Source organism: Belonocnema kinseyi, chromosome 10 (assembly GCF_010883055.1).
Source record: "Belonocnema kinseyi isolate 2016_QV_RU_SX_M_011 chromosome 10, B_treatae_v1, whole genome shotgun sequence".
NCBI lineage: Eukaryota > Metazoa > Arthropoda > Insecta > Hymenoptera > Cynipidae > Belonocnema > Belonocnema kinseyi.
In genome coordinates, this window is record NC_046666.1 from 35936390 (window position 1) to 35955337 (window position 18948).

The 18948-nt window shown below is 29.7% G+C and overlaps 1 protein-coding gene across 1 annotated transcript in view; it reads right to left on the minus strand.

Annotated features, from left to right (window-relative positions):
- Positions 1-18948, minus strand: part of LOC117181711 — a 235881-nt gene that overhangs the window by 57070 nt on the left and 159863 nt on the right. Inside the window, exon 10 of the mRNA XM_033374648.1 lies at positions 6204-6329. Coding sequence (XP_033230539.1) covers positions 6204-6329 — 126 coding nt within the window. The remainder of the gene's footprint in view (positions 1-6203; positions 6330-18948) is intronic.

The following is an 18948-nucleotide window of genomic DNA, read 5'->3' on the forward strand; positions in this document are numbered from 1 at the left end:
AAAAAGTTTTAATTTGAGATGGAGCACTGTGCAAAAGTTGCATTTGTTTCTGATAAAGTTATTAAAAAATGACTTAAATCAAATTTTTTCCATAGTTTTTTATTTTTGTTGTGGAGTTCAATTACCTTGGGTGATGCCTGTATTTTTTCAGCTCGCAGTTTTGGCGCAATCGGTTAGAAAAAATCCATAAAATTTTTAATTGCAAAAATAAGTAATAAACAATTGAATTTTCTAAAAACTGTTAGCTGTAATTTTCTTAAATTAATGTACACTTGAGGATTGTTTTACACTTTTTAATTTCAAGAAAATAATTACAGTTTTAACTAAGTAGTTGTATAGTGTATCAAGAATATTATTTCTCAAGAATATAATAGTTTATATTTCATCCAAGTATATATTTTTAATAAAAAATAGTCAAATTAAACCAACAATTTTTAATTGAAAATCAAAGAGTTGAATTTTTACATAAAAAAAGTTAAGATCATTCATTTTCATCTAACAAAAAAAAAAACGAATTTTCTACAAAACAGTTTTGTTTCTATCTGAGTAGTAAAATTTTAAATCAAATGTGATGAATTCTGCACCAAGACTTTCTTACATCACAAATCTTCACAACACCATTAAATAACCCCCCCTCTCAAATGTAGTATAATTTATTTTTTTAGTAGGACCTTACAAAAAATAACTATCAGTTGTAGGAAGGTAGGTTAATTTGTTATTGACCCAGGAAATAACTTTTTTTTTTTAAATAAATTATATTATATAATAATTTAATTGTATACAAATATATGACAATTAATATGTATTTTGAAAGCCTCGACGTTGAGTTTAATCGAGAACACTGAATTTGCAAGCGTATCACAAGATTTGCATAATGTAACTATGAATCAAGAATATTAATGCTGGGCCAACATGTATCATAAACTTAGTGTTTGTATACTTGATTCTATAATAGACAATCGACTTTCATGTAATAGAAAATATATTTACCTCAAGAAATTTTCACATTCGTTCACTCTTGACTTGACACTTGACCTATGCCTTTATCTTCACAATTGACTTCTGTTTCCTGACCCATGACCATTCAGAGTTTACACTTTACACATGCAATCTCATATTCGATATCTGAATCTTGACTCCTAAAACTTTAACCTATAACCTTTGAACTTCCTCATCTAAAATATGATGCATGCTATTTGACCACTCGTCTATCACTCCCTTATCTTTAACCTTAGGCTTTTGACTATAGTTTTTACACCTGACCTTTGTCTCGTAAATTATTAGTTACCTCTTATTTTGACCTATGGCGCCTGACCTATGACCCTTCGTTTTTCATTTTCCACATATGAACCTTCATATTCGATATCTCAACTTTGACCCCTGAACATTTCACCTTTGAACTTTGACCTTTCTTACTTGAAATAGGATGTTCTGATATTTTATTACTATTCTACGACCTACTCAACTTTAACCTCTGGGTTTTAATGTCAGACTGCAGAAGCTTTGTCTCCTACATTATGATAACTTACACCGACCTTTGAACTCTGGATCCTGAGCTATGACTCTTTACTTTTCATTTTTTACACATGCAACCTGATATTTGATATTTGCACGTTGTCTCTCGAGCCGTACATCTATGACACTTGACCTTTAGTATCTGATACTTGACCAATGCCCTATCAACCTTTCATATTTTCTCTGACCTTTAACCTTGAACTTCTGACAAATTTCCATATAAGAAAGATTTCATTATCTACTGTTCAGTTAAAAGTTTAATTACTTTCTTAAATATTTATCTCATTAGTTAAAAATTTAACAATTTTGTTAAAAATTCTTTCCATTTTGCTTGAAAATTCAACTATTTTTTAAAAGGTCATATTTTTGGGTAGAAAATTCACCCGCTTTTATGCAATTTCGTCTTTTTAGATTGGAAATTCATCGTTTTTCATAAGGAAGTTTCTAGTTGAAAATTCATCTTTCTGGGTAGAAAATTCCATTATCGTCTAAAAAGGTTGTCTCTTTGGCTTACACATTATTGGCCGAAAATTTAACTTTTTTTGCCAGAAATTCATATTTTCGGATTAAAAATTCAACTATTTTATAAACATTTCGCCTTTTCGGCTTAAAACTTCATCAGTTTGCTGGACATTTTTTTATCTACGTTGTGGTAAAAATTTATTTTTGCATATCGAGACTTTCATTATTTGGTTAGAAATTTATCCATCTTTTTGAAAATTCAACAGTTTTGTTAAAAACTCATCTTGTTTCATAACATATTCAACTGTTTCAAAGAAAAATTGGTGTATTGGGATTATACATTTTTTTAATAAAACTTTATCTTTTTTGGTAGAAAAAATAATCTTTGCAGACTGACAATATAAGAATTTAAAGAAAAATACAAGATCTAATTAGACTTTGATTTCTAATCGTTTCTTATTGAATTAAATTTAGTATCTATTCAACTGTTTTTAAACAAATTGTCTTTTTGGATTAAAAATTAAACCATTTGAATATTCATACCTTCCTTATCAAAAATTAATTTTTCAAATTGAAAATTCAATTATTCTAGTAAAGCATTGATCATTTTATTAAAAATTGGATTTAGTTGGTTGAACACTTAATTATTTTATTTGAAGCTCAATTTTTTCAAAATAACGCTACTCGTTGAAAAATTAAACAGTTTTGTTGAAAATTCTTCTTCTTTAGTTGTTACTTAATTTACAATGTTTGTTTTATTGACGATTCATATTTGCGGGTTGAAAATTCAACTGTTTTCTAGATATTTCGTCTGTTTAGCATGAAATTTAAACCATTTAGTAAACATTTTTTTTCTCTGTTGACTTAAAGAAACTTTCCTAATTGAAAATTCAGCTCGTTTGTTTCAAATTCGTCCTTTTTCGATCAATTTAACGTTGTTTATTTTTAATAGGAATGTTTTCAGTTTTATATATAGACTAGATTTTTTTATTCTGAAATATAGACTATATTTTTGTAGTTGAAAATGTATCTCTTTTTTAAATTTAATTATTTTCTTTCTTGAGAAATATAACAGTTTATGTTTCACTAAAAAATTAAATTTATCAAATTAGTTTAATTTAACCAAAAAATCGCATTCCTAACAAAATAGTTATAGCTTTTACTAAACCTGATTAATTCTTAACCAAACAGTTGCATTTTTAAATAAAAACGATCAAATTCCTAACAAAAAGATTAATTTACAAACCAAAAAGATGAGTTTCCCATGGAAGAGTTGAGTTTTAAGGTTAGAAAAAATGTTGTCACTATACAAAAAAAAATCGAACAACAAAAGAGCTAAATTTTCAAAGAAAATAATAGAATTTTAAACACAAAAAGAAGAATTCTTAATAAAACTGTTGAATTTTTTAACAAGCAAAAAAACTAATTTTCTACAGACGAGTTGAAATTTTAACAAGAAAATATGAATTTGAAAGAAAAAAGTTAATTGTCAACCAAATATTGAGTTTGAAACTAAAAACGGCAAATTTTCATCCAAAAGTCAAATAATTAAATTGGCAGTTCAAAAAGTTAATTTCAACCAAAAAGAAAATCGATTTTCAACAAAATATTTTATTATTTAATCAATAAAATCAATTTTTATTTAAGTTATTAAAAACTCAGCTCTTTTGTTCGAAATACAATTTTCTTTCGATAAATTTAACGGTGTTTATTTTTAATAGAAATGTTTTCAGTTTAGAACATAGACTACATTTTTTTTATTTGAAATTTTATCTCTATTTTTTTTAAATTTAATTATTTGGTTAAAAACTCAACTGTCGTCCTGATTATCACTCATTGGATCAAAAAGTGACAAATTAGTATTAGTCTAGGAGCCAGGTACACCCTGGTGGCCTTTTCAATTCGGATGCAGCCACCAAGGTTTTTCTTATGTATTTTGACCCGCTGAATCCAAATTTTTCGGGTGGCTCGTCGCCCGAGTGGTCGTTTAATTGTTATTAACATTTTTTTAATAACAAATAGAAAAATTGACTTTTTCGGCAAATAAAAAATATTTTCAGTTCCTTCAGCAGATTTTGAAAAGAAAAGGTTCTTAGTAATTTTTACCTCCGACTCTTAGTTTCTGAGAAAAAAATTGGTAAAGTTTTGAAAAATGCCATTTTTTCAATTTTTGACACTAGGCCAGGAGAACCCTGAACACTTTTTTTATAATCCAAGTCCACGTCATATTTCCTTAACATGTATATTATTATTAAAAAATATTTCCGATTCGCTTAAACGAATAACTTTCGAGTGAGAAGAGTTGAAAGTTCAAGGGTTTTCGAGCGCGCGCGGCTGACATGGACGTGTATGTCAATCCCTACGTCACTCGCGCCTGGGCGAGCATTTCGTTGCGCAATGGTATCAACATTATTGCAACTTCTATTGCGACTAATTTTTACCTATATTTACTTATTTTCGAAATTTTTCGTTGTCAATAAATACAATTCTTTGGATATTGGGATTCCAGTAAAAAAATGTTTTTCATAAATTGAACATGTTGAATATTTACATTTATTTCACAGCAAACTGCTAGACATACACGTCCACGTCAGCCGCGCGCGCTCGAAAACCCTTGAACTTTCAACTCGTCTCAATCGAAAGTTATTCGTTTAAGCGAATCGGAAATATTTTAAAATAATAATATACATGTTAAGGAAATATGACATGGACTTGGATTATAAAAAAAGTGTTCAGGGTTCGCCTGGCCTAGTGTCAAAAATGGAAAAAATGGCATTTTTCAAAACTTTACCAATTTTTTTCTCAGAAACTAAGGGTCGGAGGTAAAAATTACTAAGAACTTTTTCTTTTCAAAATCTGCTGAAAAAATCGAAAATATTTTTTATTTGCCGAAAAATTCAAATTTTCTATTTGTTATTAAAAAAAATTTTAATAACAATTAAACGACCACTCGGGCGACGAGCCACCCAAAAAATTTGGATTCAGCGGGTCAAAATACATAAGATAAACCTTGGTGGCTGCATCCGAATTGAAAAGGCCACCAGGGTGTACCTGGCTCCTAGACTATATGGCAGTGTGGACATGTGGTCTCCCAGATCGTACCATGCTACGGTTATGTGGGTACCTCCCCCTATCAATATAAAAGATTATAAACTGTTTTATAAAATATTCGACTTTTTAGTTAGAAAACGCAACTATTTTATTGCAAGTGCAATATATTTTGCATGTGAAATTCAATATGACACCTATAGGGGAGAGTTGTCCTAAGTCGGCACTGCGGCGCGCGTGTCGGCTTAACCATTGTGGCGTATGAAAGATTAGTAAACATGGACCTAAATTACGCTGGCAACTGTCACTTTAGTTTTCGCTTGACAGCGTAAGTGAGGTATACATTTTTTGTACAAACGGAATTCTATTTTCTTACATTCTTGTGAAACACATACAGTTGCATAAATATTATGAAAAGTTTAATCGATTAAGTCTGAGGGTTTCTGTGCGCTTTTGCCTGACAACGTCGATTTTTCCTCTGGATTTGTTTCGTGTGCGTAATAGCATGCAATGAAATGTTTAATTATGTGTAGTCGTCCCGAGTCGGCACCAACCAGGTGTTTCTAAGTCGACACCTTTTTCTTTGATGCTTTGTTAGTTATTTGAGTGTTAGTTTATTTTGTCGAGTTTTACTTCCATCTTACTCGTCCCTTGTTGTTTTTTTCAGTTTGGTTGTGTTTCGACTACATGTTGCTTGTCTCTGATAGGTGACATTTTGTTTTCTGTGTTTTTGTCATTGACGTTTTGCTGATTCTATTTTCTTGTAGTCATGAGACACAGTTGCAAACGCAGAAAATTAAAGCCAGATCCCCTCGCGCTCTAACGCGCACCAGGGGGTGCCGACATAGGACCATTATTTTGAGAAAGAGAAAAAATGAACTTATTCACTTCGCGCTGCATTTCGATCGCAAAAAACAAGCCACACTGCTCCGAACGACATTGCATTGTAGTTAAAGTATCGTTGTACCTGGCTAAAGACATTAAAGTGACATTAAACTCTGTTTAATCATACTGTGTCGACCTAGGATTATTCTCCCCTACATTTATTTTATGTAAAAGAATTTATTTCTCTATTTTCGTGAAAATCACCTAATTTTCCCGTTTTAAGAGCTTGCATTTTAGTCTGTGAAGTCTGAGAGTATCATTTCCAGTTTATTCTTGGGTGTAAAATACATTACCAGTGCATGATTTTCCATCCGAAGACAGAACTCTCTCATCACCGTCGCATGCACAGAAGAAGCTGCCTGCAGTATTCTCGCACACTTCGTTGCACCCACCATTGCCTTTGGCACACTCGTTAATGTCTAAAACAGAGTAAAGTGGGTTGTAAAATATAAGATACGGAGAACCAAGAGAGGAACATAAAGAAAGTATAAATTCCTTTATTGACTCAAGCTTTCATGCTCTTTTTTTAAAGATCGATTTCGGATAGTTTTGAATTGAAAATAAAATGAAAACCCTCAAACAGGCTTGGATCCAGAAAAGTAACCTAGAAGGGTGGCGTCGGAATATTCGAAAGAATAGTCAACCATTCTTCTAAACTTCTGGCAGGTTTTATGCCATTAGCAAAAAATTAACACCTTGAATGGCTATTTAAAATTTTATTTTCATCGAATTAATGAAATACACTCGGACTCTAAAGATACGAGAATTTCGGGAATCATGAACTCCAAAGATACGAATTCGAAGGAGGCTTACACTCATGCGACGTTTAGATTTCGGTCGTGATGCGTAATAACGCACCAAGCTCACAATGCGCACCCGGAAGTCGAATTGAAAGCAGCGCGCACTCACGTCATACATGTAAAAGTCAAATTTTCAATCACAAGAGACTTTTTCTATAAACAGTTGAATTTTTAATCAGAGAAAAATGAATTTTAAACCAAAAATTTATTTTTAACGAGTTAGTGGAATGATCGAAAAAGTAGTTTAATTTTTAGTTATAAAAATCAATTTTTAAACAAAAAGCAAAAACAGTTTTCAATTAAAATTATGAATCTTGAACTAAGAAGATTAATTCTTTAGCAAAAAGAGTTTTTGAACAATGGAGGTAATGATAGTTTAAAAATTGTTTGAAAACAAATAGTGGGATTTTTAAAATAAAAAAGATCGATTCTTAACCAAACATTGAGTAGTTACATTTTCAAATGAAAAAGACAAACAAATTTTTTACAAACTAGTTGAAGTTTCAAGCCGAGCATATAAATTGTTAAGAAAAAATTCATTTTCAACCAATTTTTTAAATGTTTAACAAAATAAATACATTTTAAGTGCAAAAGATTAATTTTTATCAAAGAAAAAAACGAATTTTTAACACAGAAAATTAATTTTCTACTAAAAAATACAAACTTTTAAGAAAAAAAATATAACTTTAACCATGTATCTAAATTTTTTATGCAAAAGGTTACATTTCTTGCAAATAGACGAAATTTCAACAAATTTTATAAATTTTTAACTTAATTGTTTGAACAATGGATATGATACTACTTTCTGAACATTTGTAAGTGGGTTGTGGATTTGTAAACTAAAAATATGTAATTTTTAAAGCAAAATGTTATAGTTGATATTTTTGCAAAAGAATATTTCAATTTAATATTAATAAACATTCTGATTTAACCAACGAAAACGTATTTCCGACAAAATACTTAAATTTATTCTGAACGTTCAAATTTTATCATTCTAAAAACGTTGAAAGTTAGAATTTTTTAGGAGGTTGCATGCTCTCGACATCGTTCATAAACATTTTTAACAAAATTTTTGAACTTTCAGTTTGAAATTAACTAACGAATTTGAAATTTTTCGGAAAAGGCAAAAAAAAAATTATTTCAAAAGAAACTTTAGGATTTGCTTTTAAGAAAGAAAGTTTTGTCTTTATATTTATGACCAATGAGATGAAAATTTAAAATCTAAATTTTTATTAGTGAAAATAATCGTTTAGAAAATCTTACTATAATAACCTAATAATTAACTTCAAATAATTATGCGAGTTCTATAAAAAAAATTTTAGAGGGATTTCGTCGTCCTCTTTAAAATGAAAAAATGTTCAATTTTGTAATTGAATTTTGGACGCTAGGAAGAAAAACGGCGAATAAAAGTTCTCCATATGAGCAGAAATTATGCTTGTGTTACAAAAAGTTTTTAAATCATGCCTTTGTGATGAAAACTATTTTATAGGCGTAGGTCTTCCTCTGAAATTAAAATAGCATTGTCAAAACCAGATATCTCTTTTTTAGGGTATTATTTTTCATGTGGCCGGTTTTTGAATAGGATAGCTTTATTCCTTTATTTTCATTGTAAAACAAATGAATCTGGGTTCCAACCAGTGTCTCATTTGAGTACCACTCGAGACTATTTTTTGAAAATCTTATTTTAATGCCCGTAATTAGCTCTGAAATCATATTTTTTTACAGTGAAACAAAGTTTTGATTAACATTTCTAATTTATCAATAAAAAAAAATTGGAGAACATATTTTGCTATTAATTATGGATATTTTATTTTTTTTTAGTACGAGCAACAAATTTTTTTGCTGAAAAAAATTATTATATATATATGCATGTATATATGTTTTTATATATAAGAGGGGTATGGAAATCGAGCGGAAATTAGGGGAAGTACGAGAAGTGGGGAAGGTAGTGGAAGTAAGGATAAATGAAGTGGTGGGAAAAAAATAAGGTGGGGTGAGACAAAAGAAAGAAAGAGAAGTAAGGGGGAATGAGGAGTAGTAGGAGTTTAAAAATATGTGGGTAATGAAATGTGTGAATGAGAGTTAAAGTAAATAAGGGAAAATTATGAGGTTATTGCGAAATCAAAGGGAAATTAATAGAGGAGTAGTAGGAAAATGAGTAAAAATGCAGGAGGGCGAGTGAAAATGCGGAGAAATAAGAGTAGAGAAAATAATGCAATGCGAAGCAGTGGGGTCGGGGAAATGAGGTAAGAAGTAGAAGATGCAGTGTCGGGAAATAATGAAAAATGAGAGAGGTTAAAACAGGAAGTGGAAAGAAATTAGTAAAGGAGAAGTAGAGGAAGTAAGGTAAGTGTAATTTAGAAGATGGGAAGTAGAAAAATTACGGAAAATGGGAGACGAAATGTATGAAACAGTATTGGTAATGACAGGAGCAGAGAAAATAAGGAGTTGTAAAGTAGGTGAAATAGAAGAAATGTGGGTATTTGTAGTAGCGATAATTAGGGGAAATGAGGGGGAGTCGAGGAAGATAGGGGAAATTATGGAGAATAAGGAAAATATAAAAGGTAGGGAAAGTGAGGGTAAATGAAGGATTGGCAGAAGAATGAGGTGGGATGAAGTAAAAACTAGTACGAGAAAATGAGAAGTAGTAGGGAATTAAGGGGAAATAAGGAGTTCTAATAAGGTAAAGAAAAATAAGACAAATGAAGAAAATAGGGAAAATGGGAAGATCAGAATTAGGGTAAATAAAGGAAAATGATAGAGCGTTGAGAAAGCAAAGGAAAATTTAAAGAAGGGAAGTAGGGAAAATCATTGGAAATGCGGGAGGGTAAGTATGTGAAATGGGGAAAAATTGGAGGAAATGAGGTAAAAAGCAGAAGATTCAATAAAGGGAAAGAAGGGGAAATGAGACGAGGTTAAAAAGATGAAGTAGGAAGAAACTAGTGAAACAGAAGTAGGGAAATTGAGGAAATGTGATAAGAGAAAAATTAGGAATATTAGGGAAAATGGGAAAGGAAAGATATAAAGAAGTATACGAAATAGAAAGAGTAGAGGAAATAAGGAAAAGTGAAGTAGTTGGAGTAGGAGAAATGAGGGGAGATGTAGTAAATGCATACAGGAAAAATAAGAGAATGAAAAATAGGGGTAGTGGAGGAAACAGTGGTAGGCGATGCAACTGAAGTAAGGGGAAGTCAGTAAAGAGGAAGTAGAGAAAATGAAAGAAATTATAGGATCTAAATTAGGAGAAATTAGGGAAGGGAAGACGGAAACGAGAGGAGGTGAAGTAGGGATGTAGGGAAAATCAGTGAATGAGTTGTAGGTTTAATTAAAAGAAATGAGGGAGAGCAGGGTAATCAATGTGAAATTAATGAAGGTGAAGCATGGAAAAGTATGGAAAATTATATGAGTAGGGGAACTCAGGGGATTTAAAGTGCGTGGATTACGAGAAATAAAAATATATGTAGCGCATGCAATGAGGAGAAATTTTAGAAGGTGGTGTAGAGTAATCAGGGGAAATAAGGGAATATAAAGTAGGAGTGATTGAGGGATATTAGGGAGAACAACATAATCATGGAGAAATTAGGGTGAGAAAAGTATGGGACAGTATGAGAAATGAGAGAATTAGAGGAAATAAGGTGGTATGGAGTAGGTGGAGTAGAAGAAATGATTGGAGGTGCCTTACATGCAGTAAGTAGAAATTTGAGAAGGGAAAAATAGGGAGAGTAGAAAACTTGAGGGGAGGAGATGTAGTGGGAGTGAGAGGAGCTAAGTGGAGAGGAAGCCGGGGAAGTTAGAAGAAATTACGATGGAGGAAGTAGGTGAAATTAGGGGTAGGACAGATTTGTATAAGGGAATGTGAGGTAGGAAGAATGAGAAAATAAGTAGTATTAGTAATTATAGGAAATTAGGGAGAGCAAGGAAATGATGGAGTAACTAAGGGAGAAAAAGTAGTCGGAATAAAGGGCAAGAAAGAAAGTGGAAGTAGTTGAAACAAGGTGAGGGGACGTAAGCCTAAATTAAGGGAGATAGTAGAAAATAATGGAAAATATAGGCAGTGAGCGAAGGATACGTAGGTTTAATGTTGAGAAAGAGTGAAAATGGAAGGTTAAGATGTAGGGTGAATAAGTAAAAATCAGAGGGGCATGATACGCGAGTGGAAAGCAGAAAAAATTAAGTAGGCGAAGTGACGGATAAGAAGAAGAAGGAGAAGAGAAAGTAGTGGAAGTGAGGGTAGGGAGACTCTTAAGTGGGGGAGCGAGGAGAGGAGAAAGTACGGAATAAAGACATTGGATAAAGGAAGGGGGGGGGTTGACGAGAAAGGAGTGTGGTAAGGAGAAGTAGGGGAATTTAGGAAAAGGAGTAGGGGAGAGTATGTAGGGAGAGCTGAGAAGGGACATCATGGTGAGAGGAGGTTTAAAAGACTCTTTTTGGGCAAAATACAAATTCTTCTTTTTCTCCCCCAACTGATACTTGTCTCCTAGACTAGAAAGAGTATTTTGCAAAAGATTTTAAATCATTAATTTCAAAATTAGGAAAAGTCACGAAAATATGAAATTAGCATTAAGTTAATTAATAAAGAATAATAAGATAATTATAATAGAGAATTGTTTATTTGAAATGAATCATATTTCCCTTTATTTTCTAATTGTAGAATAATAAATCGGATATTCAATTCAGCGGAGACCAATGTTTTTTTCTGGATCAATAAAGGGTACAGAAGAGGCACACATTTGCGACACGGTCAGTAATTACTGCTCGGTAAATTGGCTGAAATAGGAGTCAGTGAGCGTTCAGATTGCTCTTGGTCGAAAGCCTTTGAATTGCACTCAAGATGCCCTTTTAATATCTTGTACCGCCTCTCTGCTCTTTACAGACCATTGATCTTCTAGTACATTGAGACAAAATTTTCTCACGATTGATATATACGTATATCTTCCAACTTGAAGAATGTTTCTCAAAGGCAAATAACTTCATATTCGTTTCAGGAAATAAATGAAAAAAAAAATGAGCAAATACGAGTTTGAATAGATACGAGTATGTAAATTGAAACTCACGTTCAACGGAGAGAATATTAAATTTTTATTTTTATTCGGACTCTCGCACAATGTATCCAGAAGCACTTTTTTAGACAAGAATCGCATAACAGTTCATTTTTAACGGTTTTTTTATTTATGTTTTCAATGACAGCGAGTCTTCCAGGCATGACATGTAACTGCTAAATTTTTCTGTTAGCTGAAGCAGCATAATTGTGCATTTTTACCGGTATTTTGTGCCTTTGACTATACGAATGAGTATATTCGTGAAAATACTTTGATCTTGCATGAAATCCTTTAAAACCCATCTACTTATTTTGAAATCTTTAAAATAATTTTAAATCTTCTTATACCCTTCGAAAACTGTAAAAATGTTCAAAAACGCCCGAAATCTTTAAAATCATATATAATTCTTTAAAATCCGTGAAAAAATGTTTAAATCCCTCATAATTTATTAAAATCTTTGAAATATCGTGAAGTATTTCAAAATCTTACAAGCTCCCTTGAACTCTTCAAAATACATAGCAATTTTTTAAGTCCGTGGGAAAATGTCTAAAAATCTTAAAATCTCTTACAATATATTAAAATTCATTAACTGAAATCTTTTAAAAGCAATTAAAAAGCATTGAAATTCTTTGAAATCTTTTATAATGTTCGGAAATCCTTTCAAATTCTGTTAAACCTTTCGAAATCTTATCAAATCCTAGAAAATTCGTGGATATACTTTAGAATCTTCTTAAATCTCTTTAAATCCATTTAATTCAAAATCCACTGTTTTCCTTTAAATTTCGTGAAAATACTCTTGTGTTGCATGAAATCCTTTAAAATCGTTTAAAATGCATTGCATTATTTTTAAATCTCTGAAAATGTCATAAATCCTCTTAAAATCTTTTTAATTATTCTAAACCCTTTTAAAAACTGAGCAAATACTTGAATTCGTTTTAAATCATAAAAATCCCTCATAGTTTTTTAAAATCTATGGGAAATCCTTAAAATCTAGTAAAATCGATTGAAATCTTTGAAAATTCATGAAATATTTCAAAATATTAGGATATCTCTTGAAATTCCGTTAAGATTGATTGAAATCTTTAAATAAACGTGGAAATTTTTTCAAATATCTCGAAATAATTCACAGTGCATTAAAGTTCATCAAAATCTTTTAAAAGAAATGAAACTTCTTTAAAAGTCTTTAAAATCCTTTATATTATTTGAGAATCCTTTGAAATTACCTTAACTTCACTGTTAAATTGACACTAAAACTCTCTTAAAACCCTTCAAAAACTATGAAAATCCTGGAAATCCCTTATAATTGTTTGAACGCCGTTGACAATCCTTAAAATCTTTAAAAAATTTTAAATCCTTGAAATTCCGCAAAATATATCAAAACATTATATCTTATCAAATCCCTTTAAAATACATTAAAATATTTCAAATCCGTGGAAATGTTTTTGAACATCTTAAAATCTCTTTTGATATATTGAATCCCCTAAAAGCTTTTCAAAACCGTTAAAATTTCCTGAGATCCATTACAAAAATCAAAACTTTCTTATATCGCTCGAATACCTGAAATATTCTTTCAAATCTTTTCAAATTTCTTAAAATATTAAAAAAATCATTGAACTTTCTTCTAATCTTTGAAATCTCTTTAAATTCCTCTAAATCTCGTATAATTTCTTAAATTTTCATAGACCCTTTAACAACTATAAAAATCTTTGAAATCGCTTAAAATCTTCGAAATTATTTATAATTCTAAAAATCCGTGAAAAGCCTTAAAATCTCTTAAAATCGGTTAAAATCCTTGAAATTCCGTGAAATATTTAAAAACCTTCTGGCATGTCTCGAGATCCCACTAAAATTCTTTAAAATCTTTTACATTCATGGGAATCTTTCCGAGTATCTTAAAATCGCTTACATTACATTAAAAATTATTAACTAAACTTTTTTTAAGCCATTAAAGGTCCTCGAAATGCCCTAAAATCCGTCATAATATTCGAAAATCCTTTGAAATTTCGATAAATCTTTTTAAATCTTATGAAATAATCTGAAATCTGTGGATATACTTCGGAATCTTTTGAAATCTCTCATAACCCAGTGGATTAAAAATCTTTTGAAATCTTTTGAAATCTTTTTAAATCGTATAAAATCTTTTCGCATCCCTTCAAATCTTTGAAATCCCATTAACATCCACTTTTATTCTTTGAATTTTTTGAAAATACTTCAGTTTCACATAGAATCATTTAAAATCATTTGAAATACTATCAATTATTTAAAAATATTTAAAAATCTCTTTAAATCAACATTATTTGAAATCCGCAAAAATCCTTAAGATCCTTAAAATCCGTCGAAACTCTTTGAAATGCAATAAAATCCATTGAAAAATTAAGATTCTCTCTGAAATTGTACTCGGTAATTTCTCCAAACTTATGTTCTGTATTTCTCTGAAATAATTTGAAATTCTTTAATTTTAGTGTGCAGTGACAATAGTTGACATATTCAGTAAAAACTAGAGAATAGGGCTAAAATTGAAAAAATTATCCTTCCCAAATTAATAGAGTTTTCCTGAATAAAATTGTTTTTAAAAATTAGCAAGTTGACATACGTTATATTGGCGTTAGAATAATTTTTACAAGAAGTTTCGAATTTTTAGGGGAAAGCTGGATATGATGGCAAATAGTAATATTAAAATTTGTTTAATTTATCCTAAAATAACAATATAGGTTTTCAATTTATGATATTTTGCTCTAATAAGTTTCTTATCGCTAAATTATTTTACCTACAGGATACGAAATATGAAAAGTTAAACATTATATATTTAAAACATGAATATCTAATTTTAATTTCTTCTGGTTATGTATTGAGGAACCCATAAAAAAAGTTCTAAATAGCACCTTATTATGGTATGAATTTCTGTTTGATGTTCATGTTTTTTTTATGACATAATTTGTCAAATGTGTTGTCTATTTGAGGCAATCTATTCAGAGAGGCATTGCCTTGTGGGAGTTAATTCGATTTAGTACTTAGATTGCGGCATGGAGGCTACTAGGGGTCGAAGTTGTAATCTCGTTAGGACGTTCATCTCCCCGCGGGAAGGGTTGTTATCACAGCATCGGTTAGCTGTTTCATAGAGACCACGACTAAACTTACCTAACAGGCTATTGTAATTTTCTAACTAAAGATGTGGAACTATATTGCGATTACTGAATGTTATCAATGGGGAATTTTATTCTTTCTGCATATTAGCATTACTGAATATTAATATAACTGAATATTAATGTTAAAGAATAATAATATAACTGAATTTTAACCGTAATGAATACTACCATTACTGTATATTGACGCTACTGAATATTAATATTACTGAATAGGGACCTTATTGAGTTTGAGCATTATTGAATACTACCATTGGTTAATGTTATCAATATTAAATATTATTATAACTGAATATCAAGATTACTTATATTACCACTGGAGAATCTTACAATTACTCAATATAACCTTTGGGAAATATTACTATAACTGAATATTAACATTACTTAATATTACCATTAAATAATATTACTATTAATGAATATTAACATTTTAAATATACCCTTTGGGGAATATTATAATGACTAAATATTACTACAAGTGAATATTAACAAAATTGAATATTACCATTACAAAATATTATAAGTGCTGTAATTATTGTATACTACCATTGGGGAATTTTACTATTACTGAATATTACCGTCACTAAATATTATCATTACTCAATGTTACGATCACTGAATATTACTATGGGGGAATTTTACAATTACTAAATATTACAATTGCTGAATGTTACAATTACTATATATTACTATGATTGAATATTAACATTACTTAATATCACCATTAATAAATATTACAATTACTTAATATTATCAATAAAGAACATTACCATTGGGGAATTTTACTATTACTGAACATTTCCGTTACTAAATATTATGATTACTGAATATTACCATTAGAAATATTAAAATTTCTGAATATTTCCTTTGGGAATATTAAAATCATCCAATATTACTGTTACTGAATATTAACAGCAATAAATATTATTATTAGGGAATTTTATAATCACTAAATATTACTTCAAGTGAATATTAGCATTTATGAATATTGCCGTTGGGCAAGTTTATTATTACTGAATATTACCATTTAGTATATTACAACTATTGAATATTACTATAACTAAATATTTAAAATACTAAATATTTCTATAAGTGAATATTAACATTACTGGATATTACCTTTGGGGAATTTGCCATTATTGATTATTACCATTATTAAATATTACAAGTACTGAAGATTAGCATTACTGAATATTACAATCACTGAATATTACTTTAAGTGAATATTAGCATTCCTGAATATTGCCGTTGGGCAATTATATTATTACTGAATATCACTATTACTAAATATTTTCATTACTGAATACGTATATTACTGAATGTTACCACTACTAAATATTACCATTTGTGAATATCATCGTTAATAAATATTACGATTCAGGAATATTAAAGTTACTAAATATTGCTACAAGTGAATATTAACATTACCGAATATTAGCATTACTGGATATTACCATTGGGAAATTTGCCATTATTAATTATTACCAATAATAAATATTACAAGTACTGAATGTTACCATTAATGAATATCATCATTGGGGAATTTTACCATTACTGACTATTACCAATGCTGAATATTAAAAATACTGAATATTAACAATACTGAATATTACCATTAATGTTCCAGTAATTTAATTAATGGCTTTTGGAAAAAAAATCCAGTTTCCGGTTTTTATTGATTCTGAATAATGCAGATTTGACCTATCGAATAAAAAAATCCTGATTGCTTAAAGAATGACGTGATAGAGCAAATCTGATTGCAGATTCCGATTTAGCGACTCCAAAAACATATATGTATGGTGGTCTAGATCGCCGCACATTACCCTTTAATTTTTGTGCCTGTGAACTTCTTTATTAACGACCGTGAATTTCTTATGTTTATTGAATAATTAATTGAACAAGGCCAATGGAGAAAAAATTGCCAAATACATGGATTTTAACAGATTTTAAACCAAATATCAAAAAAAGGGAAGAAGTAGTTGTGAAAGGGCAAAATAAGACGGACTGTAATCTCTGTTATTAATTAAAACATTAATAACATTAATTAATTATATAACATACATTAATAACAAAATTAATTTAATTTTATAGTAATTACTTCAATTAATTTAATAATAACATACATTAATTAAAACATAACAACTCTAAAAGTGCATATGTTACATGCAAAGCATATGCTCCAAGTATTATATATTAAGGGTCTGCGGTTTAATCCTGTTAACTGACATTCTTTTTTAAATTAATTTTGTTGTGTTTCTGGAACACTTTTTATATGCAGTTAATATCAAGTAAATGAAATAGCAAAATTCCTTCAAATTTTTTTTAATGGATTTTCGAAATTTGCGTTTTGGTATCTAGAGCATTGGTCTGCGGTCTAAACCTGTTAACTGCTTATGGCGTCTCATAAGAAATCCGTATTTTTTCTCACATTGACTAATTTTACTGGTAGAATAGGTTCAACGAGATACTTGTCAGTTTGTGTGCATTTAATTCTATGTGAGTGTCGAAAGTTATTTGTGGCGAATTTAAAGTCATCTTCGATTTTGTCGTCTTCAGATGGCTGTAAAGATGAACATGAACGACGCGTCTCGATTACTAATACTCAACAATTTTTTTCAATAAAATATTTGACATTTTTGCAAGCACATCTATGTTTGTCATGCGATTCTAAAATATACAATACAATACAATTTTTGAAATGCCAGTTAACATGTTTAGACCGTGGATCCTCCATGTACTATCTAGGCATTATATATAATACCTAGGAATCATATATCATCCCTCGGTATGATCTATCATTCCTGGCCATTTTAGGCAAAGTATGTAATCGAATACTCATTATATACGTTGCCTAGGCATTCTATATAATTCACAGGAATTATATATACTACCGGGAATGAGACAGGTATAGTATGAAATCTTGATTTTGAATCTAATGATACAGTTAAAAATGGCATGATAAATTAAAAAATACCTACAGGATTTAACACAAGTTTACTCGCTATTTATTACACTATGACATACTAAAATGATATTATCATTGACACGGAACTTTGGTTTTTACGTATATACTTATTGGTTTGACACTTTGCTTTGCAGGACCATTTAAAAAATCCTTGTCCGGTTGAAAAATTCTAAACAGTATCATCAATTTTTAATTCAAAATTTTCATTAGATTTGGACTTTTTCTTTTTTGATAAAAGTTGACTAAGTTTCAAAGAGATTCGTGACAGGCGATTTCTTAAAAGTTATTTTAGGCATTTTTGAAATAAGTTAAGGTACATTTTATTCAGAATCGTTAATATTAAGTCAATCAAGTGGAAATTTAATATTTTTCTTAACAGTGAGCTACAAAATACGAATTAACACTTATTTTTAAAATATCGCCCCCATAAGTCTGTTTGTAGGATACCGAAAAACCTTATAAATAAACATTTTTTGTGAGTTTCTGGCGATAATTATGATTCTTTTATTAAGGTTCACATAAATAATTGTCTAAACAAATTATTTATCATTGATCACATTATTCTCTAAGAATAATGCTAAAAAGCTGCAGTTTTTTTCTAAAATTTCTCACTTTTAATTAATGTGAGGTAACAATGGATACAATCTAACAAAAATAATTGTTTGAAGATATTATTATTGTTTATAACAGTCTTCTTTATTAACGCTGGTTATTTGCGTTTTTTTTTAATGCGTAATTTTTTGCTCCCTAGTCACATTTACATTGGTTATTACCTCACTCTGAATACAAAGTAAAGGAAACAATTTTCAAACATTTTTCTCCCTTATTATAATAATTTGAAAATTTCAGTAAAAACTGCAACTATCTTGCATTCCTATAGGAAAAGATTAAAAAATTAAATTGCATCCATTATTACCTCAAACTAATGGAAAAGTAGAAAAAATTCGGAATATTTAAGAAAATACCACAAATTTCAAGCATTATTAAAAAATAATACTAAATCGCTTAAACAATTATTATTTTAGTCAACTTGAATTAATAATTACCTCATTCTCATTGAAAAACTTCTAAAAACAATTTTTTAAAGTTGA